This window comes from Haemorhous mexicanus, chromosome 16 (genome assembly GCF_027477595.1).
Source record: "Haemorhous mexicanus isolate bHaeMex1 chromosome 16, bHaeMex1.pri, whole genome shotgun sequence".
Classification (NCBI taxonomy): Eukaryota; Metazoa; Chordata; class Aves; order Passeriformes; family Fringillidae; genus Haemorhous; species Haemorhous mexicanus.
Genome location: NC_082356.1, coordinates 9,614,459 through 9,638,708, shown reverse-complemented (window position 1 = coordinate 9,638,708; position 24,250 = coordinate 9,614,459). Strand labels below are relative to the sequence as shown.

At 54.0% G+C, this 24,250-nt stretch overlaps 1 protein-coding gene and 1 pseudogene across 1 annotated transcript; both read left to right on the top strand.

Annotated features, from left to right (window-relative positions):
• The window catches only part of LOC132334709 (zinc finger protein 850-like), an 800,740-nt pseudogene that overhangs the window by 323,147 nt on the left and 453,343 nt on the right, over nt 1–24,250 (top strand).
• Nucleotides 15,272–18,850, top strand: LOC132334756 (olfactory receptor 14A16-like). Its single transcript, XM_059860870.1, has 2 exons — nt 15,272–15,905; nt 17,891–18,850. Exon 2 carries the CDS (start codon nt 17,914–17,916, stop codon nt 18,844–18,846), a length of 933 nt encoding a protein of 310 aa, XP_059716853.1. The 5' UTR covers nt 15,272–15,905; nt 17,891–17,913; the 3' UTR covers nt 18,847–18,850.

Genomic DNA, 24,250 nt, shown 5'->3' with positions numbered 1-24,250 from the left:
AACTCTTGGCCAGCGATCAGTTCCCAGCTTAACTTTAAACTCTGCAACCCTTTTCTTAAAAAAAAACGGGTAACTCTATTTAAACCATAACAAAGGAGAGGAAGAGGCACGAGAAGAAAAGGGCAGCTGGGCTTCATCCTTCCACAGGAAAGAGGAGGAGGGAAATCTCTTGTCCTGTCTGCAGCTGCTCCCACAGGGATGTGAGGGCTGATCCCAGAGCCCCAAGGGTCACAGTCAGGGCTGCCCTCAGGGAATGCTCGCCTGGTATTGAGGGACAGCATGGGAGCACCTGGATCTTGGAGCACCCAGCTGCCCCCCATGTTTGAAGGTACCTGAGGAGGGCTGGGACAATGCCAGGGGCATCCTGCAGTGACATCCCCCTGTCCTGTTCTGTGTGACCCTGATCCTGGTCTCAGTCTCACTCCACATTTAGACACACTCACAGTTCTGTATTTAATCCCATCCCAGTGCCAGACTCGTCTAGCCCCAGACCCAATCCCAACCCCAGCCCTAAAGCCAATCCCATGCCTAGCCTTAACCCCAATCCCAGCTCTAATCCAAATCTCAGCCCCAAATCCAAGCTCAGCTCCAATTCCAGCCCCCTCCTAAATCCTCAGCCCCAAACCAAATCCCAGGTTCAGCCCTTCTGGGGGTTTGGGGGTGTCTCTGTCCCTCTGACCCCGATGATGTTTGTGTGGGGTCACACCAGGGCTGAGAGGGACAGAGACCCCCCCCCAGCCTCCCCAGGTGTGAGAAGGTCGGAGAGCCCCTCCAGCCCCGAGCACCCTCAGCGGTGAGAGGGACACAGAGCCCCTGGTCCCCAGCCCTGCACAGGTATTCCCTGAGGCCAGAGGGATGGAGACCCCCCGAGCTTCCCCCGGGGCGAGGGGACAGAGACCCCTGAGCATCCCTGGGCTGAGAGGGACAGAGACTGCCCCTGAGACAGGGGTGTGGGGGAGGGAGACTCCCCCCCCCCCACCAGGCATTCCCTGGGGTGAGAATGATGGAGAGACCCCCTGGGGAATGGCCTGGGGTTACAGGGACATGCCCTGGGGAATAGCCTGGGGTGAGAAGGACAGGGATACTCCCTGGGGAATGGCCTGGGGTGACAGGGACAGGGACAAACCCCCCAAGCCCCTCCCAAGCATCCCCAAAGGCGAGAGGCACAGAGACCCCTCGAGCATCCCCTGGGCCCTGGAAAAAATAAACTCAGGAAAAATCAAACTTAACTCTGCATAAAATACTTTGATGAATATTTGATTTTCCCACAAGTCACATTTGATGAAAATGCAAGAACATCCCAAACATGAATAAACCAACAACAGAAGCAATGATGATGGCAATTCCAAGTTTCATTGGTTCCTGCACAGCTCCAGCTCAGCTGCTAGTAGGTTCCAATAAAAGAAAAGGGGAAATTTGGCCCTATACAGATTATTAAAAGGAAGGGGAAGCTCTGTGTAGCTGTCACAAAGGTGACAGGGAGAAAGAGAAAAATGATTCTCACATTTGGCAAAGCCCCGGAGCCTGTGAATTCTGGAGTTTTTGGGAATTAAGCTACTTGAGCTGGGCTTCTTATGGGACTTTTTGCAGCCTTGTGTTCCTTACCATGGGGTGAACGAACCTTGTCAGTCTTGCTGGTATCATTTGCTCCCTTTCCTCCAGAAGAACAACAAAATATTTTCTTTACACTGGCCACCCACAACAGCCATTTTCCTCATCAGTTCTCCCATTAGTCGCTCTGAGGAAACAGCGTCCAAGTTTCCAGGAGTTCCTCCAGTAGAGCCACGACCTGCTCAGAGGAGGGAACCATGCTGTTGTCAAAGGCACATGGGGTCAGAGAACAGTGCCTAAACTCACTGTCTCAAAATAATATTGCAAACTGGTTAAGAATATTGATAGAGAGATGCCTCTGCTCCGATTAAGGTGTTAATGAGACCAAATCCAACATGGATTTTATTGAACAGTAAATGTGAGGTAGAGAGAGAGATAGAAAGAAAGAGAAAAGGGGGGAGAACAAGGGAGTGACAGGGACAGAGACCACCCCTGGGGCAGGGCAAGTGTGACATTGTCCCCTGTGTGTGTGGCCTTCCCAGGGTGGGGGTTTTACACCTGAGCCAGTCTGGGTAAGGGGGGTGGTGCTCACCCCTCCCCGAGCAGAGATTACTCCACAGTTTCAGGTTGCAATGTAAGATGTAACCAAAAACATGTTTTCAATCACCATCTCCACAAACTGCTATAAACAGGTGGGGCAGAGTTCTTTATCTCTTCCATGACTCACCCCTGATAATGCCCTCCAGGGGAGATATCTTCTGTGAATGGGCCATTGAGTGTCACTGCTGGACTGATAAAAATACATCCTCCCATTGTGGGATGCTCCGCCCAGGGGGAGGAACCAAGCATTCCTACCTGGATATAAACTGAGGCTTACAAGACCAGGAGCACCTTGCCTACCGCATTCCCAGAGGACAAGAGCTCCATAACCACCCCTGGACCTTCAGAGGAAGACCAGACCCTTCTACAGGATCACTGCTTGGACAGAATCACGTTCATCACTCCAACAGGACTGCAGCCACCATTTAATGGGACTGCTACCGGCTCCCTGACCAACAGGGTGTCGGGTTATATCCTGACTCTGTCAGTTTAAGGCAGTCTTTCTGTATCATTGCCTTGATCTTAATTTTCTTATTAAATTGTAATTCTTGCTTAGACTCTCCCACAGGTTTGCCCTTAAACCAGTACAAAACTCAATGTTCTCATCCCTTGTTTTCCTCCCAAAACAGGATATCTCATTCCCAAACGTTCGCCAGATAGAGGAGGAGGCTGCGAGGAAGATGAGGATGCCCCAGGACACCCAGGCAGGTGAGGAGGAAGTCAGTGCCCCTTTTCCCCTCTCTCCTGCTCCATCTCCCAGCCCAGCATGGCCCCCAGCTGCAGGACAACCCTGCTGCCAATGATGTCCTGCCGGGGATGCACTGGGGGGAATCTCCTTCCCCTTCCATCTGGCACACAGGCAAGTCCATCCTCTCCTTGTCCTTCCTCCCCCAGGGAAGGAGCTAAGGATGGTGATCAGGGAGGACCAATCCCTACAGCAGAACCACATGGAAGAGGTGGTTTTGAGCGGCTCCATGGCACAGGAATCCAACATGGAGGAAATGCTAGAGAGATCCCCCATGAGGAGGGGCTACCAACCCAGCCCAGGGTGCTCTGAGGAGGAAAGACCTGCCCTGAGCCAGGAAGGTGGACAGAGCTTCAGCCAGAGCTCGGACCTGGTGGTCCATGAGCAGCTTCTTGATGGGGAGAAGCCCCACAAGTGCTTGGAGTCTGGGAGGAGCTTCAGGCAGAGCTCTGACCTTATCCAGCACCAGATGATCCACACCAGGGAATGGCCCTACGAGTGTGGGGAGTGTGGGAAGGGCTTCAGCTACAGATCCACCCTTCTGACCCACCAACGCATCCACACTGGAGAGAGGCCCTACGAGTGTCCCGAGTGTCAGAAGAGGTTTCACACCAGCTCCACTCTTGCCAGGCACCAGTGCATTCACAAAGAGGAGAGGCCCTTCCACTGCCCTGACTGCAGGAAGGGCTTCAAGCGCAACTCCCACCTCGTCAGGCACCAACGCATCCACACTGGGGAGAGGCCCTATGAGTGTCCCCAGTGTCAGAAGAGGTTTCACACCAGCTCCAATCTCCGCCTGCATGAGCGCATTCACGCAGAGGAGAGGCCCTTCCACTGCCCTGACTGTGGGAAGGGATTCAAACACAACTTCAGCCTCGTCAGGCACCGGCGCATCCACACTGGGGAGAGGCCCTACAAGTGCCCCACTTGTGGGAAGAGCTTCACCCAGAGCTCTGACTTGACCAGACACCAATGGAATCACCGGTAAGGGAAGCCCTGCCAATGCCCCAACTGCAGAAGAGTTTCATGCCCAGCTCCAGCTTCATCCCCTATTGGAGAACCCACATTGGGAGTAACTCTGGTGATCCATGTTCCCCATGACCTGTGCTGGGAAGACACCTGTCCGTGTTCTTGCCCCTGCCAATGACATGACATGGGATTGAAGCACATGTGGGTCTGGCCGTGGCCGTGACATTACATTCACTCCCACCTCAGGTCATTGCCAGGGACAGGAAAGGGACTGTCTCTCCCCGAGGAGAAGGGTGTCCTTTCCAAGGGGAAATACGTTGCTGGGAAGAGCCAGGCAGTTGTGTTGTAGTTTTCCCTGTAAATATTTTTTCTTATCCCATATATTATCTGTATTGTTTCTGTTCCTATTTGTTCTTTATCTTGTTGCTGTTCCCAATAAATTGTTCTTATCACAGCCTGAGATCTTTGCCTTTTGTGCTTTCCATAGAAGGCGGGAAGGCAGCAAGTGGCAGCACAGTTTTAGCGGGAGCAGGAAATTGGGGAATCCCCCTCCTGAACCCCAGCCAGTGGAAACCGAGCATCCCAGCTGGTCCCAGCCCTGGTGGCCATGGCAACAGCCTTGGGAGTGGGTCCCTGGCTGGGGCTGTGGGAACCTCTTCCCTCTGGTGTCCAGGGACGGGACTGAACGGAATGGCTGCAGCTGAGTCGGGGCAGGCTTAGGTTGGATGTCAGGAAAAGGTTTTTCCCCAGAGGCTGCTGGGGCCCTGCCCAGGCTCTCCAGGGAAGGGTCCCAGCTCCCGGGATCTCTGAGCTCTAGCAGCGTTTGGACAGTGCTGCCAGGCCCCGGCTGGCATTGTTGGGGTGTCCTGTGCAGGGCCAGCAGTTGGAATCGAGGATCCTGATGGGTCCCTCCCAACTCATCCAATTCTGTGGTTCTGGGTTCCCATGACCCTGGGGATGGGACTGCAAATGGTTGCCATGGCAACAGGCTCTGGCTGCAGGCCTGAGCTGGTGTCCATGGCAACCACCCCTGGCATGGGGTCTCCATGGAGTTGCCAAGGGACTGAGCATAGCAACAGGGGGCTGGTGATGGTTGCCATGGAAACTGACCAAAGCAACAGGGGGCTTGTGATGGTTGCCTTCTAAGGATCAGATTTGTCACAGGCCCTCAGTGGCGTTCCATGGGGACTTTCCAAGTGTCTCCAGGCTGTTCAAGAGCTGGAATAGCACAGGCATAGACAGGGGCTCCATGGAGCCCTCCAAGGGGTTTCTGGGGGTGGTAAAGAACCCTGTGGTCAGAGGCAGTCACAGCCATTCCATGGTGACATCCCAGAGGACCTTGGGCTGCAAAGGCACCGATCTGTCACAGGCACTCACGGGGGTTCCACGGTGACATCCCAGAAGTGCCCAGGCTGCCAAAGAGCCGGGATGTTCCAGATACTCCCAGGGGTTCCTGTCATGGGCACAGTGGGAGCTTCAGGCAAAGTTTATTAGAGAAGGTCCTGTTGGGTCACGAGGTGCAGAAAGGATCCCCAATAGCCCCCACAAATCCCCAAATGTCACCGTTTAATCAGAGATGACACAGACTCAGATCAGAAGGCTAAGGGCTAAAAGCCACCCATTTTTTCAATCCTCTTCTTTTATATCTTGGTTTGCTACAGGTGGACCTCACTGATCATTTAATCAACACATTTCACATGTCTGGCCAATTAAGACAACACCCTTCAGTAAACAAATTTATGGTAAAAAGCCAACTTATTACAAACATTGTCAGGGCACCAGTTATTCATGTTTGTTTTACGCTGAGCCCTTCTGGGGGCTCCCTGGATGGGGGAGACCCTCCTATAGCAGTTCTGTCGCAGGTAAAAGGAGATGCATGGGATCTTTTTGGTCTTTGGCTTCTTTATTGTTTATTGTTATCTAAAGTTTTTTATGCTGTGCACACCAGGCTCAGCTCGCTGGAAAAGCACTGCAAAATGGCTCTAAAATGTACGGTTTCAAGTTCTTTTAAAGTTGTCTCATCCAATTAACTCTTAAAAAGTACATTATTTCTACTTATCTACCAATAACTCATCCCTTGACTGTCCACATAACCTCTGCACTGTGCTTTCCTTGACCAATCACCCTGTGCCACAAACACTGCAGAAAATGGAGTAGATGAAAAGACAAGGACTACACCCAAATTCCTCCATCTTGCTTCCTATCTATCTCCACCATACTAAAAATCCCAAAACCTAAATTTCTCACCCAAGTGACATACTTTACTACCCTCTAATCTATTTCACACTTTGGTAAAGTCTAATCTATCTCAAAGAATTGGAAGTCCTCTCCATGGGCAAAGGTTAAAGGCAGCATTTCTCTGGGGGTCAGGACCCCTCAGAGCAGACAGAGAAATATTCCCTGTGCCCTGGATTCCCACATGTTTAACCAAAAATCCCTTAACCCTTAATGAAACAAATGAAAACCTCTTGTTCGTTACAAAATAGAAATTGTGGTTAAGTGCCTGTTTGATTCATGTAGCTTGCACAATTGCTTGCACAATTTTTTTTGCTTGCATAATCGCGTGGTAATCATAAGATCTTAAGTAAGCTTTATAAAAAAAAAAAAGGTGAAGCTTTTTACTAAATATGGAATCAGGTCAAAGGACATAACCGAGGAAGACTACCAAGACCTTCATCATCAACCACCAGGAGGCGAGAGAAGACCCCCTAGCAACAATCAATGCAGGCGCAGAGTACTTCAAGATGACATAGCAGTCCGGAAGCATTAAGAACCTAAAAAGGGGGGTCCTTGGGGATGAGGGCGCGGCAGTTGGTGGAGCGGAGACTCCCCTGCCGTCCAGCGCTGAAGCTTTTGCTTATGCTGTATGCCTTAAATTAATAAATTCAAATTGGAAATTTCACTCCTTTTGAGTCCATTCATAACACTTAACATGTGAAGTTACCCAAAAAGGTTCCAGGTAAGCAGGATTAGAAGGAAAAGAAATGGAGAACAACAGAGAGACAGAAGACTTAGAGAAAGGCACACACATGGACACCAACTGCTTGGGTTCAAGCACCACCAACAGAGGAACCCCAAGAGAAAGCAGGATCCAGACCACGCGCAGACCTCAGGCTCTGGCTTTTAACCTCCTGGGCCTTCATGGGCCCGCCCCTGGGGTGGGACTGCCAGCTGCTTGTCCAGTCAGAGTCAGGGTAGGCAGGTGCTTCTAGTGTGTGATTGATTGATTGATTGATTGATTGATTGACTGACTGACTGACAGCTTGGCCAATCAGAGTTGGGTTGGCACAGCCTGTTGTGTGATTGACTGACAGATTGGCCAATCAGAGGCTGTGTAAGCACAACCTGTTGTGTGATTGATTCATTCATTCATTCATTTATTCATTGATTCATTGACAGATGGGCCAATAAGAGCTGGGTTTGCAATGCCCCTGCTGTGTGATTGACAGCTCTGCCAGGCCAGGGCTGGGGGCAGGGCTCTGTCCCACCACAAACCAAGGCCTGACCCGGCCCTGGCCCCACATGGGCATTCCGAGCATCCCAGGGTGTCTCAGGACAGCGATCTCATCCAGCCTCTGACAGCGACCACAGTGACACTGCGGAACCTCATGGAGCCATGGGTCAGCTGTGACAATGTGGGTCCAAGGACACCACGGTGACACTACGGAACCTCCTGGAACCAAGGAGCCATGGTGAAACTGTAGTGCCTGACGGAATCAAGGGGACCATTGTGAAACTCAGGGGCCCCAAGGAGCCAAGGGTCCATGGTGACCTTGTGCAGCCCAGAGTGTCACGGAGGAGTCACTGTGACACAGCGAGGGCCCATGGAGCTGAGGGGCCATGGTGACATATCAGGGCTTTGTGAAAACATGAAGCAACACTGCAAGGTGGCACTGCAAGGCCTCATGGAAGCACGGGGCCATTGTGACACTACAGAAGCAAGGGGGACACTGTGACACTACAGGGCCTCATGGAACCAAGGAGACCATTGTGACACGATGGGGTCACACAAAACCAAGGGAACATGGAACAGGTCTGGCTGGCTGGGCCTTCTGGGGACACCTGACAGGTACAGCTGACCTTGGCATGTCGAGGGCTGCTTCTCATCTACCCCTGAAGCAAAGGGCCTCTGGGCTTTCCTTCCTATGGGAGAGAACTGTCCTCCTCCAGGGGCCCATTGCCAAAATTAGGATTCCTCCTCCAAATTTCCTTATATGCAAAGATTGTTCCCAGATGAAATCAGCTAGGAGTGACAGATCTGACTGCCTTGGCTATCTGGGGCCACCTCTCATCTGCCTTTGAAACACTGGGACCATGTGCTTTTCTTTCCTATGGGAAAAAACATCCATCTTGACCAGGGACCCATGGCCAAAATTGAGCATCTGTCTCCAGAATTGTCTACATGCAAGCTCCGAGACAAAAGCTGCCAGGACTGAAGTCTGGCTGGCCTTGGCTTCCTGAGGGCTGGCACTCATCTGGCTCTGAAATACTCAGGCTCTGTGCTTTCCTTCCTCATGAAAAGAACTGTTTTTCCTGTCCAGGCATGCATGGCCAAAATGGAGATTCCACCTCCAAAATGTCCTATGTCCAAGGATAGACCCTAGACAAAAGGCACCAGGAGAGACAGGTCTGGCTGGCTTGGTCTAAGGGTGGCCACCTCTCATCTTCCAGAACACCTGGACTTTGTGCTTTTCTTTCCTACAGGAAAGAACCATCCATCTTGATCATGTGCCTATGGCCAAAACAGGGATTCCACCTCCAAAACTCTGAATATCCAAGGATTGCTCCTAAGTAAAAGCTGCCAGGACAGAAGGGTCTGGCTGCCCTTGGCCTCTTGGGGGCTGTCTCTCACCTGCTTTTGAAACACTGGGGCTCGGGTGCTTTCCTTCCTATGGGAAGGAACTGTCCTTTTACTCAAGGTGTGTGTGGTTGAAATTAAGATTTCTCCTCCCAAATTCCATATATCCAAGGATTCCTCCATGACAAAAGCTGCCAGGACAAACAGGTCTGCCTAGCTTGGCCTCCCAGGGGCCACCTGACAGGTCTGGCTGATTTTGGAATGTCAAGGGCTGCCTCTCAGCAGCTCCTGAAGCACTGGGGCTCCATGCTTTCTTTGCTATGGAAAAGAACCGTTCTTCTTTTCAGATGCTAATCACCAAAATTTGTATTCTCCCTAAAAAATTTCCTTTATGCAAGGGTATCTCTCAGAACAAAACCTGCCAGCTCCGGCTGGCCCTGGCCTCTGGTGGCCGCCTCTCATCTGCCACTGAAACACTGGGGCACTGTTCCTTCCTTCCTGGGGAAAAGAACCAGCTTTCATGTCCAAGGGCCATGTACAAAATTAGCATTTGGCCTCCCAAATTCTGTATATCCAAGGATTGCTCCCAGACAAAAGTACCCAGGACAGACAGGTCAGGCTGGTCTTAGCCTCTGGTGATTTTCTTAGACTATGAGCTGAATGTTTTCACTTGAAAACACCCTGGAGAGCACCCAAAAAATCTCCCAAGGTGGGATTTTGACATGTCGGACACATAACCAATCCATATAAACAAAGGAGCTCTGTGCTCTGTGCTGTTGTGGTTGCTCTTCTCTTAGAACATCATGGAAGTGAAGTTCTAAGAGAAGCTGCTAGCAGTTTCCTCCTTCTCTGACAGAAAAACAATCATTATTAGCTTTGAGAACTGACAAGGTGTTAAACCATTAAGGAAACTGTACACACCTCTGAGAAGACACATGTTAAAGACAAGAAAGCCTGAGAGGGTCTCTTTCCCTTCTGGCTGGCACAGAGGTAACAAGGCTGACCCAGCCCCGTCTCAGCCAGGGCAGCCCAGGCGGCTCCTGCCGTGGGGCCGGGCCCCTTCCCAGGGACCCCGCCAGGCCCCATCGGCTGCCGGGCAGGGCAGGGGAGGCCGCGGGGCCGAGGCCGGGCCGGGCCATGGCTGCAGTTCCAACATCTGGGCACTGCTGAGCCCTGCCCCGCCGCCAGCCCGGGCCGAGCCAGGATCCGCCGGGCCCCAGGAGCAGCCCCGGGCCGGGCCGGCTCGGCCAAGGTTCTGCCACCGTTGGGGTTCGCCCACAACCCCCGGGCAGGGGGAGGAGAAGCCATCGGCCCCCTGTCACTGACATGTTTTATGAAAAATCCTTTCCTTAGGATTTTTCCCTCCTGAGAAGCTGAGAGGCCTCAGGAACAAACTGTAAACAATTCTTATCTGCTGCTGTGGAATGCAACAGGGGGAATCTGTGATTGGACTCATCTGGTTGTTTCCAGTTAAGGGCCAATGACAGATCACCTCTGCAGAATGTCTCGGTCAGATGCAAGCCTTTGTTATTCATTCCTTTTCTATTCTTAGCTTAGCCTTCTGATGAAATCTCTTCTTCTGTTCTTTTAGTATAGTTTTAATATATTATCTATCATAAAATAATAAATCAAGCCTTCTGATACATGGAGTCCACTTTCTCGTCTCTTCCCTCATCCTGGGACCCTTGTGGACAATACTACAAATGGTGACCCTGAGTGAAAAAAGGAGCACCACCACAAAAGGTGAACACCGAGGACAGAACTGACAGATGGTGCCTCGAGTGAAGAAATCACCACAATTGGACCCTGAGTGAAGAAGAATGCTTCATTTGGTAGGCCCAGAGGAGCATTGCTACATTTTTGTAAACCCCGAGTGTGTGGCATTGATGGTCACCTACACAAGTGATCACCAAAGTGGCTTCTAGCCAGGAGCTGAAGAACTGAAGATCCTGAAATTGGACAGAGTTCACAGCCGAGGCTGGCCACAGAGAGAACCTTTTGAAAAGTCTCCGAGACAAGATGTCCAGAAGTCTTCGCAGCACAGAGCAGCCTGCTGAAGCCCAGAGGACACTGTCACAAGGTTCTGTTTACACTTCCCTTCCTGAAAATGCTTCCCTTCTTACAAGGCAGATTCGGATGCGGACAAGGGTGCCTATGGAGGCGGAGGTTCCATTCTCTCCCTCAGAGGAGAATCTTATTGGCCTCTGGCAAAAATGCGGTCATGAGGACAGAGTTCCTATGCTGAAGATACATTTCTATGAGTTATTTAGGTGGGCAAAGCACCATGGCTTTTTTACTGATGTGCTGTATGCCCTTGATTCATACATATGGGAATGCATGGAATTAATTATCCAAGACCTTTTTTACCGGGGACTTGGATTTCCTTGGGTTTATCCGTCATTCAGAACTCTCTTCCCAGTTTTGAAACGGAAAGTGTCTGCATATCAGTGGATTGCGGATTGCCGAGGTATGGCTCCCTTCTCGCTGGCGCTGGCAAGAGGGGAACCAGTGCAAAATCACGGCCTGCAGGTTCCCAGCGCCCCCGAATCGGGGCGGGGGGGCGAAGCTTTGCCTGCAGCAAAGTTTTTTTCTGCGCCTTTGGAGCATGCTCCGACGGAACCGCCTCCCCCGCCTCGCTGCTCTCAGGGGGGAGGTGAGTTGGCTCCACCGCCCGAGCCGGAGCCGCGGGCCCCACCCCAACCCGCCCCGCAGGAGGTGCCAGTCCCCGCGGCCCCTCCCGCGGCACCGCCTCAGCCCGGACCGGACCCGTCGCCTCCAGCGGAGTTTGTCGGCGTTCCCGTGGCAGAAGCACCGCCTCCCGCGGCTTCGCCCGAGTTGCTAGGCGACACACTCGACAGCAATCGCCAAGAGCTCGCGACTGCGCTGCCGCTCCCGAAGCAAAGTGAGACAACAGTGCAGGCCGCAGCGGTGGGCGCCGGCCCCGCGCCCCTGCCGCCCCCCGCGGCTGTCTCGCCGCCTCCCGTGTCGGCTCCGCCGGCTTTGCTGTCTGCGCCCGCGATGCAGCTTCCGGTACCCGGAGAAGACGCGGCTGCTGTCCCCAGCCCGGCGGGGGTCGATGCCGCGCCGCCCGCGCCGGTCGAATCCGCGTTCGACCCTCCAGCAGAGCCCGTGAGGGCTCCGAACGCGGCGGCTCCGCCTTTGCCTGCCATGCCAGTGGAGGAGGCTGAGGTTGAGAACCACCAAGCGGAACCATCATTGGAGCCGCCCGTGGCCCCGCCGCTCCCCGCGGCGGCCACCGCGGCGCCTGCGATCAGCCTGGATTCCCCCCCGAGCTTTTCGGGCTGTCCCGAGGCTGGCCCTGCGGGGGGAGCTGGGACAGGGGAAGGGGATGCCGGTCTGCCCCTCCGTGGGGGGGGTTGTGGCTCGACAGCTGATTGCGGGCTCAGCCCGTCTGCCTGCTTTCAAACTCAGCGTTTTTCGCGGGCCGGTTCGGGTTTGGTTCGGAGGTTCCCGTTGGGGGTTGGAATGCCTGACTCCCCCTGCGCACCCCAGCACCGTGGGGGAGGTGGCTCCTGAGCCTTCTGCTTCTGGTCCCCAGCCCGCAGGGAGTGGGGGTGGTACCGAGGGGCAGAAAGGAGGAACACCTTTTGCATTTGCGTTGCAGAGGCAGGAGAAACAGTGGAAAGTGAGCTTTGCTCAATTGCTCTGGGGACAAAGCACCCCCAGATCTGGGGTGATGATCCCTGGGAAAGCTTCTCTTCCCCAGCTGCTGGTCTGCACCGGTTCAGAGGGGATGAAGCGTTCGGTCACTCGTGCTGCCCAGGCATTGGCAGCAGGGTGCCGGGTTGTGAGACCACAGAGCCCGCTCCGCGGGCCGGGTCTGGGCCGTTTGGCTCGGTTCCCTGGGCCAGGGCCTCCGCCCGGCCAGCGGCTGTTTGGTTCGGGGGCTTTGCTTCCCCCGTCAGGACCTGGGCCACCGTTCTGTGAGCCAGGTCTGGGATCCCTGATCCTTCCACGAGGACCTGGACCACCGTTCTGTAGGCCAGGTCTGGGGTCCCTGTTCCTTCCACGAGGGCCAGGGCCCCCGCAGAGCCTCAGTGGCTCCTCTCTGCTGCTGCTCTTTCGTCAAAAAAAAAAAAAAAAAAAAAATTTAAATAAAAAGAGTTGAAAGAGCTAGCAGCTCAAAAAGCATTGAAAAGCCAAGCAAGCCTGTTTCAGGACAAAAAGGGACTTTCAGCGATGTCAGAGAGGAACATCTTCAGTTTGGACTTTCCCTGAAACTCAGCTGTTTGGACTTGAAGCAATGAACTTTCTTTTCATTGTTTTTGCATTTTCTTATATCTTAAGATTGTTTTGGTGTGTGATGTAATTTGATGTTTTGCAGGTGAAAAATTTCCCTGACGGTTCCACATCAGCACTGATTGATGTTTTGATTGGCAACATTAAGCCTCTCAGGTGCTTGTTCTTTCCTCTGCATGGCCCAGCAGATGAAATTGCAAACACTTTTCCTTTTAATTTATTTAAAATAAAAAGGGTGAGATGTCACCGACATGTTTTAGGAAAAATCCTTTCCTTAGGATTTTTCCCTCCTGAGAAGCTGAGAGGCCTCAGGAACAAACTGTAAACAATTCTTATCTGCTGCTGTGGAATGCAACAGGGGGAATATGTGATTGGACTCATCTGGTTGTTTAGAATTAACGCCCAACCACAGTTCACCTGTCCAGACTGTCTTGGTCCGAGACAAGCCTTTGTTATTGCTTCCTTTCCTATTCTTAGCTTAGCCTTCTGATGAAATCTTTTCTCTCTGTTCTTTTAGTATAGTTTTAATATATTTTCTATCATAAAATAATAAACCTAGTTTGCTGATACATGGAGTCAACTTTCTCGTCTCTTCCCTCATCCTGGGACCCTTGTGGACAATACTACACCTTCCTATGGAAAAAAACCATCCTTCTCTTACGGTGTCCGTGTCTGAAATTGGGGTTCCACCTCTGATATTCTGAATATCCAAGGGTTGCTCCCAGGAAAAATCTGCCTGTACCATCAAGTCTGGCTGGCCTTGGCCTCTGGTGACTGCCCCTGCAACACTGGGGCTGGGTTTTTTCCTTCCCGTGGACATCACTGGGACACTGTGGAGACCTCATGGAACCAAGGGGATCATTGTGGCACCACTGGAGCCTCATGGAACCAAGGGGATCATTGTGGCACCACTGGAGCCCATGGAACCAGGGGGATCATTGTGGCACCACTGGAGCCCATGGAACCAGGGGGATCATTGTGGCACCACTGGAGCCCGTGGAACCAAGGGGCCATGGTGACACAGTGGGGCTTCATGGAACCCAGAGACCATTCTGGCTCTGTGGGGCCTGATGGAACCATGGAGACCACTGTGACCCTTCAGGGCCTGGTGTCACCAAGGGGGCATTATGACACCCCAGGGCCTCATGGAAGCAAGGGACCATTGAAACACTGTGGGGCCCCATGGAACCCAGGGAACATGGAACAGCTCTGGCTGGCTTGGCCTCCCAGGGCTACCTGACAGGTCTGGCTGGTCTTGGAATGTCAAGGGCTGCCTCTCATCAGCTCCTGGAGCACTGGGGCTCCGTGCTTTCCTTGTTATGGGAGAGAACTGTCTGACTTTTTAGATGCCCATTGCCAAAATTGGTACTCTCCCTAAACAATTTCCTCTAAGCAAAGGTATCTCTCAGAACAAAACCTGCCAGCTCTGGATGCCCTTGGCCTCTGGTAGTCACCTCTCATTCTGCCCCTTAAACAGAGGGGCTCTGTTCCTTCCTTCCTATGGAAAAGAACCGACCTTCTTGTCCAAGGACCATGACCGAAATTAGAATTTGGCCTCCCAAATTCTGTATATCCAAGGATTGCTCCCAGAAAAAAGTAGCCAGGACAGACAGGTCAGGCTGGCCCTGTCCTCTGGTGATTTTCTTAGACTCTGTGCTGAATGTTTTCATTTGGAAACACCTTGGAGAGGGCCCAGAGATCTCCCAAGGTGGTGTTTGGAGGCCTCAGGCACATGAGCACTGTATAGGGACAAAGGAGCTCTGTGCTCAGTGGGGTGGAGACTGAGGATGGTGGAGCAGAGCCAGGAGAGTGATTAAAGAGCAATTTCAGAGATGGTGGATCCTTTTGACATAGTGGAAAACAGCCAGAGAGAGAAAGAATTAATGCCAAGGGCAGCTGGGGAAGCCCAGACTGGGCACCAGGACAAAGGAATTTCCCTGCCAGGGCAGGGCTGTGGTGCAGCACGACCCCAGAAGGAGCCTGGAGCAGCCTAAGGCTTTGTGTGGGCAGGCAGAGGCAGGCAGGAGGCAGAGCTGTCAGCAGAGGAAGGGGCCAGCCAGGTGGGGCAGCCGGGGGATGAGCACAGCCTGCAGGGACAGAGGCCAGGGCAGGGACACCGTAGCACAGCCTGGGCTGCACAGGGCACAGGGATGGGCAGCAGCTGCAAGGCCCTGACAGAGCCAACTTGGGCAGCACTTTGGCCATGGCTGCTGGCCCTGGGCCTGAGGCCACGAGGGGACAAGTGACCCTGGCAGCCCTGGGGCCTCATTGCCTCCTTGTCCCTGCTCAGCAGCCTGGCAGGGGCCGCCCCATGGTCCTGCCCTTGGCATTGCCCATCCCCACATCCCAGTGCCCATCCTGGGAAGAGCCCTGAGCAAGGAGGGAGGGACAGGATCTGCCTTGCCAGGGGCTGGGGCTCAGGCCTTGGCCCTTTGCATTCCTGAAACACGTCCAGGTTTGCTCAGCACCAGAGACACATTTGCCTTGCTTTTCCCCACCTGTCATCACTGCCTCCAGTGTTCTGCTCTACCTGGTGAAAAACTCTCAGGTGTGTCCCTCAGTGGGACCCATTAAAACTTCAAGAAACTTTGGAGTTTAAATTTAATTTTGAGTTCTTGAGAAGTTTTTTGAACACTCTCTGGGAATGAGTCTGATGTAAACAACACCAAAGCCCCAGAGGGTCATTAAAGTCCTTGTGCTGTGTCTGTGCTGCTGAGCTGGGCTGGGCTCCTGGCACAGAAGGAGCTCCTGGAAACCAAGCAGAGCTCAGAAAGACATTTCTCCTGAGGAGCAGCTCTTCTCCCAGCCCAGAAGGGCTGAGGGCACTGCCGGCAGGTCTCTGAGAGCAGTGAAGCAGACGGAGGCTTAAAGCAGCTGGAAGGACAATTCTGAACTCACTCATGGAGAAACCTTCACAGTTTTTGCCACAACCTCTGGCTGCAGGGCTCTCCTAAAGGTGGAGATGGCACAACTGACATGACTGTAAGGATGGCTCTGCGGCTGTTTCTGCTTTGGGGGAGGATGTGCTGCAGAGCAGGGCTGCCCTGGGCACCATCAGAGGGACAGGGCAGGATGGCTCCTGCTGCCAGGGACGGCTGCAGGGGGTGAAGCTGGGGCTGCAGCCAGGGCTGCCCAGGGCTGTCCTGCAGAGCAGGTCCTGCAGCCCTGAGGGTTCTTGGCCAGCCCAGGGCATGTGCCACCTGCCAGGGGCAGCTCTCAGCCTGTCTGGCAGCTCCCCATGGATGGTGCAGGGGAGCTACGGGTGCAAGGAGGGACTCCTGCCAGGGCAGGTCCTGCTGCTGTGGAGGGAGAGGGTGCTGTGTGGGCCAGGGCTGCTCAGAGCTCCAGCTCATGCCCAGGTCATTCCTGAGGAGACTTTTCATGAGCTCATTCAGGACAGGGGTTTCCTGCTTGGCTCTTTGCTATCCTGAATCTGTGCTCCCTCTTTTCCCTGGCTCAGCTGGGTGGCAATGGAAACTCAGCTGTGCAGGGCAGAGCAGGGGCTGAGGCTCTTAAACCATCACAGAGTTTTCCTGGGAACCTCAGCAAGTGCCTGCAACCTCCCCAGCCTCCATATTCATTCTACATCACCTTTCCATGGTGCCCAGGCTGGGGGAGCTGTTCTTTAATCCCCGCAGCCCCGAGCAGCTGCAGGGCAGGGCTGGCCCAGGGGCTGAGCTCTGGCAGCTCTGGCAGGGAAGGAGCCTGGGGCCACAGGAGCAGCTTGGGCTGGGACAGCTCCAGCAGCAGAGCCCTGGGCAGGGAGGGAGGGAGGCAGTGCTGAGGGAAGCCCTGCTGCAGGGCAGATGTGGCACCTGCCAGCCCTGCTCTGCAGGACAGACACTGCCCTGAGCAGCACAGCTCTTGTGTCCCCTCCCAGCCAGCACAGCCCTCAGGCCAGAGCTCGGGGCCCTCAGTCCCTCCTGGGCCAGCAGAACAGCACCAGAGATGAAGGGCATCTCCCCGGCCGTTCCCTGCTGACCAGGGTCTGAGGGCCGCTGTCGTGCCCTGCTGCTGCTTGGCAGGGCTGGGCAGGGCTGGGCAGGGAAAGGCTTTTCCTCAGGCCCGGCTCTCTCTCCTTGCCTTGCCCAGGTGTTCCTGGCATTGCAGAGGGGCTCTCTGGGATGGCAGTTCCAGCTGCAGGGTCAGGCCCAGCCCTTGGGCTCCTCCTGTGCAGGCTGAGCACAGCAATGGGGTGTCCCAGCTCCCTGTGCCCGGGGAGCTCTGGGCAGGGCAGCCTGGGAGGCTGGCAATGAGCCCACTCTCCTCAAGCAGTGCCATGGACAGGACCCTTGGCGTGTCCTTGGGATGCCATCCAAGCTGTGAGCTGCCTCCAGAGGACACTGGGGGACAGGAGTGACCTTGGCCAGAGTGGGGCTGACACTCTGAGAAAGGCTGAGCCAGTTTGATCTGCTGTGGGTTCCTCTGCTCTCAGCTGTGCCAGGCTGATTTTCAGGGGAACACAGGGACTGCCCTGGATCTCAGCAAGGGCAGCTGGGGACAGATGCAGTGACAGAGCAGCTCCCCTCACCCTTCACTGAGTTCCAGCCACTGCTCTTGCTTTGCACAGTTCTCTCTCATCTCCCTGGGCACAGCAGGAAACCCTCTCAAACTGCCTTTGTCTGTCACTGTTCCTTAGCCCTGGGACAGGAGATGATGCCAAGCTCCTCTGCCTCAGGAGCAGTTTGGGCTGAGGAAGTCCAAGCCCAGGACTGACCCCTGACCCCGTTCCCATGCCCCCACTGCTGCAGAGCAGAGCTGAACCCTTGGTGTCCATGGGCAGAGTCCCTGCTCATCAAAGGAACAGGGCCAGATCCCAGCAGAGCTCCAGGAATAGGGCTGAAGGAAGGGCTCTGAGAAAAGGAAAATTGCGTGGCACAGAGCATCAGGAGCAGAGCTGGGAGAAAGGGCTTGGACATTGCTCAGGAAAGTCTGCCCTGACTTGTCACTGTGTCCTCCTTGACCAGGACTCCATGGGCAGAGGGAAGAAATGTCCAACAGCAGCTCCATCAGCCACTTCCTCCTGCTGGCACTGGCAGACATGCGGCAGCTGCAGCTCCTGCACTTCTGCCTCTTGCTGGGCATCTCCCTGGCTGCCCTCCTGGGCAACGGCCTCATCATCAGCGCCGTAGCCTGCGGCCACCACCTGCACACGCCCATGTTCTTCTTCCTGCTCAACCTGGCCCTCACTGACCTGGGCTCCATCTGCACCACTGTCCCCAAAGCCATGCACAATTCCCTTTGGGACACCAGGAACATCTCCTACAAAGGATGTGCTGCCCAGCTCTTTTTCTTTCTGTTCTTCATCTCAACAGAGTATTTCCTCCTGACCATCATGTGCTACGACCGCTACGTGTCCATCTGCAAACCCCTGCACCACGGGACCCTCCTGGGCAGCAGAGCTTGTGCCCACATGGCAGCAGCTGCCTGGGCCAGTGCCTTTCTCTATTCACTGATGCACACGGCCAATACATTTTCCCTGCCCCTGTGCCATGGCAATGCCCTGGGCCAGTTCTTCTGTGAAATCCCCCAGATCCTCAAGCTCTCCTGCTCCAAATCCAACCTCAGGGAACATGGGCTCCTAACAGTTAGTGTCTGTTTGGTACTTGGTTGTTTTGTGTTCATTGTTTTCTCCTATGTGCAGATCTTCAGGGCCGTGCTGAGGATCCCCTCTGAGCAGGGACAGCACAAAGCCTTTTCCACCTGCCTCCCTCACTTGGCTGTGGTCTCCCTTTTTGTCATTACTGTCATGTTTGCCTACCTGAAGCCACCCTCCATGTCCTCCCCATCCCTGGATCTGGCCCTGTCAGTTCTGTACTCAGTGGTGCCTCCAGCCCTGAACCCCCTCATCTACAGCCTGAGGAACCAGGAGCTCAAGGCTGCAGTGTGGAGACTGATGACTGGATGGCTTCAGAAACATTAAAGAACTGGTCAGTGTCTGCAAATCACTTGTAATAAAAGTCATCTTTGATACTTCTTGTTGATTTCATTTTGGAGGTTCTTTTTCTTAGTTTTACTTTTTTCATATAGTCCACAAAGAAATGTCATTGTTTGTGCCATTTCCCATTTTTTTCCTCTCCACCTTCCCTGTGGCCACAGACTGTGTCAATAAGAGGCTGTGCTCTTGGTGGCTTTAAAGGAACTAAATGATGTCCCAGCAGAGTTTTCTGCAGAGATGCCCTTGTGTTCCCTTCTCTGGAGCTGCAGCAGCAATGTCTGTGTGCAGAGCTGGGGCAGATCAGTGCTGGCACAGCAGCTGTGCCCAGCAGCAGCAGCACTTGGTGTTGCCAGTGCTGCTCCCGTGGCCCTGCCCCGCTGCCCTGGTGGCCCAGGTGTTGCTGTAGGGCCTGAGTGCTCTCGGGGCTGGGCACAGCCCTGGGGGTGGCAGTGCCAGGGCTGCAGCAGGGACAGGCCATGGGCACTGCTGGGGCAGCGCTGACACCTCAGGCCAGGCCCTGGGGGCTCCAGGCTCCTTGCCCAGGCTCTCTCAAGAACACGGCCAGGCACAATGCTCAGCACAGAAAACCCCCGTGAGCAGCCCCAGGGTGGCCATGGGCAGGCTGGGGGCAAACAGCATGGCTGGTGCTCTGCAAGGGCCCTGGGGGAGATGGGAAGGAGCAGCAGAGCAGGGGCTGATCCATCCCCAGTGTGCTGGACAGCCCAGGGCAGCGTCCCAGAGCGTCCTCATGGAGCTGCCAACAACATCCCCCCTCTGCAGCCCTGGCCTCTTCCCCAGCTCACACAGGTGCCCCATCCTTGCAGGCACAGACAAGGCAGCACTGGCTCAGGAGCCCCTGTTTGCATTGCACAGAGCAGGGGGAGCACCCCCATGGTGTTGGTGTGGGGACATGAACCTGAGGGAGCACAAATGCCATCAGCCCCTGGGGCCAGCAAGGGCTGGGAATGGCAGGGAAACCACTCAGCTTTGTCCTGGCCTCTGCAGTCAGCCAGAAAGTTCTTTCCCATGGGCTGGGAGCTTCCTGTCCAACTGCAGACGCTTTTGCTCAGAGCCAGGGCTGCCTGGCAGCCACCCCCAAACTGCCCTGAGCATTTCCTTGGCTTCACCTTTGCTTTCTTTACTCTTCCTGATACAGATTTCTTCCTATTGCCCACCCCTGTTCCCTCTCCTGCAAAAAGCCCATCCCTGTTTGCCCTTCCCTCTCTGGCCCCACTCCCCATTGCAGTTCCTGACTTGGCACCATGGGAATGTCCTTTGGGGAGCAGGATCATCCCATAAGTGCTGCAGGAATTTTCTGCAGGCTCCTGCAGTGCCTCCTGCTGCTCCCCTGCCAGAGGCACCACAGGCCAGGGGGGCACATCTGGGCTGCTGTGTCTGGCTCTGGGGCTCCCTGTTCTGGGCAATGAGGAGGAGTTGCAGAGGCTCTGCAGGACTGACAGGATGGGCTTTGGGGCTGGCAGGAGAAGCTGAGAGACCTGGGCTGCTGGAGCTTCTGAAGAGGAGGCCCAGGGCTCATCCTGCAACTGCTCCAAGGTTGGTTTCAGAGAATCCCAGAATCAGCAAGGGTGGAACAGGCCATGGAGATCATCAAGTCCAACCTGTGCCCTGACACCGCCTTGTCTCCCCTGAGCCTCCTCTTCTCCAGGATAAACAACCCCAGCTCCCTCAGCCACTCTGAACAGGACTTGTGTTCCAGACCCCTCCCCAGCCTTGTTGCCCTTCTCTGGAGATGCTCCAGCCCCTCCCCATGTCCTTCCTAAATTGGGGGCCCAGAACTGGACACAGCACTTGAGGTGCTGCCCCGCCAGTGCTGAGCACAGGGGAAGAATCACTGCCCTGCTCCTGCTGGCCACACCATTCCTGATCCAGGCCAGGAGCCTTGGCCTTCTTGGCCACCTGGGCACACTGCTGGCTCATGTCCAGCCTGCTGTCCATCAGTCCCTGCAGGTCCCTTTCTGCCTGGCTGCTGTCCAGCCACTCTGTCCCCAGCCTGTAGTGCTGCAGGGGTTGTTGTGGCCAAAGTACAGGACTCGGCACTTGGACTTGTTAAACCTCACCTTGTTGGATTTGGGCCCTGGATCCAGCCTGTCCAGGCCCTGTGCAGAGCCCTCCTACCCTCCAGCAGATCCACACTCCCAGACAACTTGGTGTCACCACGGTTCCCTGAGGCCCCAGAGTGTCCCAATGGTCTTCACGATTCCATGAGGCCTCCAAGTGACACAATGTCCCTTTGGTTCCATGAGACCCCTTGATGTCTCAAATTCCCTTGGATTTTTGGGCCCTGCAGTGTCACAATGGCGCTGTGGTCCCCCAGGCCCTGCAGGGTCACAGTGGTTTCTTGGATCCATGAGGTCTGGCAGGGCAGCAATGCTCTCCTTGGTTCCACAGTGTCACAATGGCCTCTTGGTCCCAAGGGGCACTGTTGCTTCCCGTGGTTGTGGTGGACACAACTTTTCCCAGAAGAGTGTTTTCTGCTCGGCAGTGGAGACTCGGTAACGTCCAGGCACAGAGTTCTAACGAGGGTTTATTAAGGTCTAAGGCTCCAGGGATCTGGCCGTTAAATACAAAGATAAAGGAGGATTTAGGATATAAATACAGGAAAAGAGGGGTAGAGGCGAGCATCAGGGATTAAAGGGTTTAGGGGCAGTACACATGGAAGGGACTCAGGGCTCAGGGGCAGTACACACGGAAAGGACCAATAGGGAATGCTAGGGTGGAATTGTGGGGACATAAAGTAATGGGAAGAGAGGGAAGGGAGAACTCACCAGAACATGAACATATGAGGGTAAAAGGGGTAGGAAAGGCCAATGGGCCAATGGGGAGGACAGAACTGGGACAAATTAACTTAGTGCTGCAGAGCACCATGGGGGAAGTTTCTTTCCTCACCCTGAGCTGTGAGGAATGCCTGGACCCTAAGGTGCATCTCTTCCAAGCATTGCTGTTGCCCTCTCTGCAGTAGGCTCATAGGTCTACAACTCTACAACTCTCCCTTTTTGTTTAATTAAAAGGCTTTTATAGATTTCTGCAAGCACCTTACAAAATAAGGGAACATAATTACATAACAAAAACTATTACTTATAAGAGTACTAAAGTAATAAATCAAAAAGGAAATAGTACATAAAATTAGGATACAACTGAAATAATTGAATTGGTAGGAACTAATTAAACAACGTCTTTTTTGTGGAACTCAAGTCCAGTAGGAAGTTGTATTGTTCAGGCAGCATAGAGCTGTCTTCTTTTTCAGGTTATTGGTTTGCATCTGTGCACTGTGTCTTATCTTCTTCTTTTCTGTGCCGCTTGTGCTTGTCATCATGGCTTTTGGTGAGGCTCGTTATTCTTGCAGGACAGGGACCCCCTCTCACAGTCCCTGCGTGCCTTACAATGCTTCTTATCAGGCAGGGATTCCTGTTTTGGGTTCCTCCCTCTTTTGGATTAGACAGGGGCTGCCAGGGCCTGCAATCTCCCTGTCATCCCCCAATCACCTTCCCTAGCAGATTGCTACCACACCTCTGCCCCGTGATCCTCAGGCTCGGTGTTGGAGTCTGGGGAATCACTGTCTTCTACTGAGGAGGAGGGCCTGCTGGTAGAGGAGCGGCACTCCTGGATAACCGGTGCGGCCCCGTGTCGTGGGCTGCGGGCAGCCAGGATGGCTGCCTTCCGGTCACCATCATGTCCACTTCCGGCTCCGGGGATGGGGGAGGCAGACGGGTCATGGCCGCCAGGGGAAGAGCCTGAGGTGGAGAAGGTGGAGACCACGAGGGCAGAGGCAGGGCCTGTGTCGGGAAGGGTGGTACTGATGGAAAGGGGGGATCCCGACGCAGGGGTGACCATCAACGTGATGGGCGGAGAGGAACAACGCATTGCAGGGGAGGAGCCCAATGATGTAGGAGCAGGAAAGGGCAGAGGAGAGGCAGGAAAGTGGCTATTTTGGGGTGCGAGTGTGGGAAAACTTCGATTAGGAAGGGACAAAATGGAAGGGCTGGCCATACTGCTGGCATCATTTTGTGGAGTAACAGCAGCTGGGTAACCAATGGATACTGGGGATGTGGGCATAGAGAGAAGGTTGAGGGGAAGGTCCAGAGCGGCATGGCCAGTCCTGGGAAGGGGAGAGAGGAGATCGGGAGGCATCAGGGAGACAGCAGCAACCCTGTGCTGAATAGTGACATCTGCCTGTCGATTGCTCCTCAGGCAGGGAAGAGGGTTTAGGGGCTCAGGGAGAGGATGAAAGGGAAAGGGTCTTGAACTGGGGAGCTGAAACTTTTCCCAAATTTTCCCCTGATTTTTTAACTGAATCATAAATAGAATGAAAAAGAAGATAAAATATTTTGCCATAAATAAAATGGAAAAGAGGATAAAACTTCCCCACTTTAAAATTTCCCTCCATTTATAAAACAAATAACTTGATCCCAACCGTATCCCAAATCTCAAGCGACAAAACTGATTCCCTTGTAACAAAAAATATTTGAAAAGAAGATGAACAAAAGCTTACAAATTCTCCTTTGAAAAATGAATTTCCTGAGCAACAAGGGCTAATGTCACTTGGATATAAATCTCCCATTGTTGAACAATGAGTTTTGTGCCCATTCTGCAGTCTTCCCACCCACAAGATTTAAAATGAGAGAACAAAAGGAAAGGGCGACCCTGACTCCAACATACTCACCCAATGGTGGGCCAACAAAGGATCTTGTGGGGGTCTGTCAAGGAAAGCAATCCTCCAGTCTGTGACTCTGGGAGGGTTGCAGGTCTCTCCCCTCAGCGTGCCCTGATAAAACTCTGAGGTTGCCTTAGGGTAGTGCCTGACCCGAAGGTGACTTGGATTCCAGCCATGCTGGAGACATTCCTCAGGGGTGCCAGACAAAGGTCCCTGTTCAGGCACTACTTGTTGTGGTCTCCAGGGGTGGTGGATGCCACCTTCCCTGAGAGCATCTTGCACCAATAGGCAGGAGCCACGAGAGCACCAGTGCACAGACACACACACACAGGCACTCACACACACACACAGACACACACACACAGACACACAGACACACACCCACACAGGCACTCACACACACACACAGACAGACACACACACAGACACACACACACACAGGCACTCACACACACACAGAGACACACACACACACAGGCACTCACCACACACCCACACAGACATACACACACACACAGAGACACACACACAGGCACTCACACACACACACAGACACACACACACAGACACACAGACACACACCCACACAGGCACTCACACACACACACACACACACACACACACAGACATACACACACACTCACACACACACAGGCACTCACACACACACAGGCACTCACACACACACACAGACACACACACACACACACACACAGA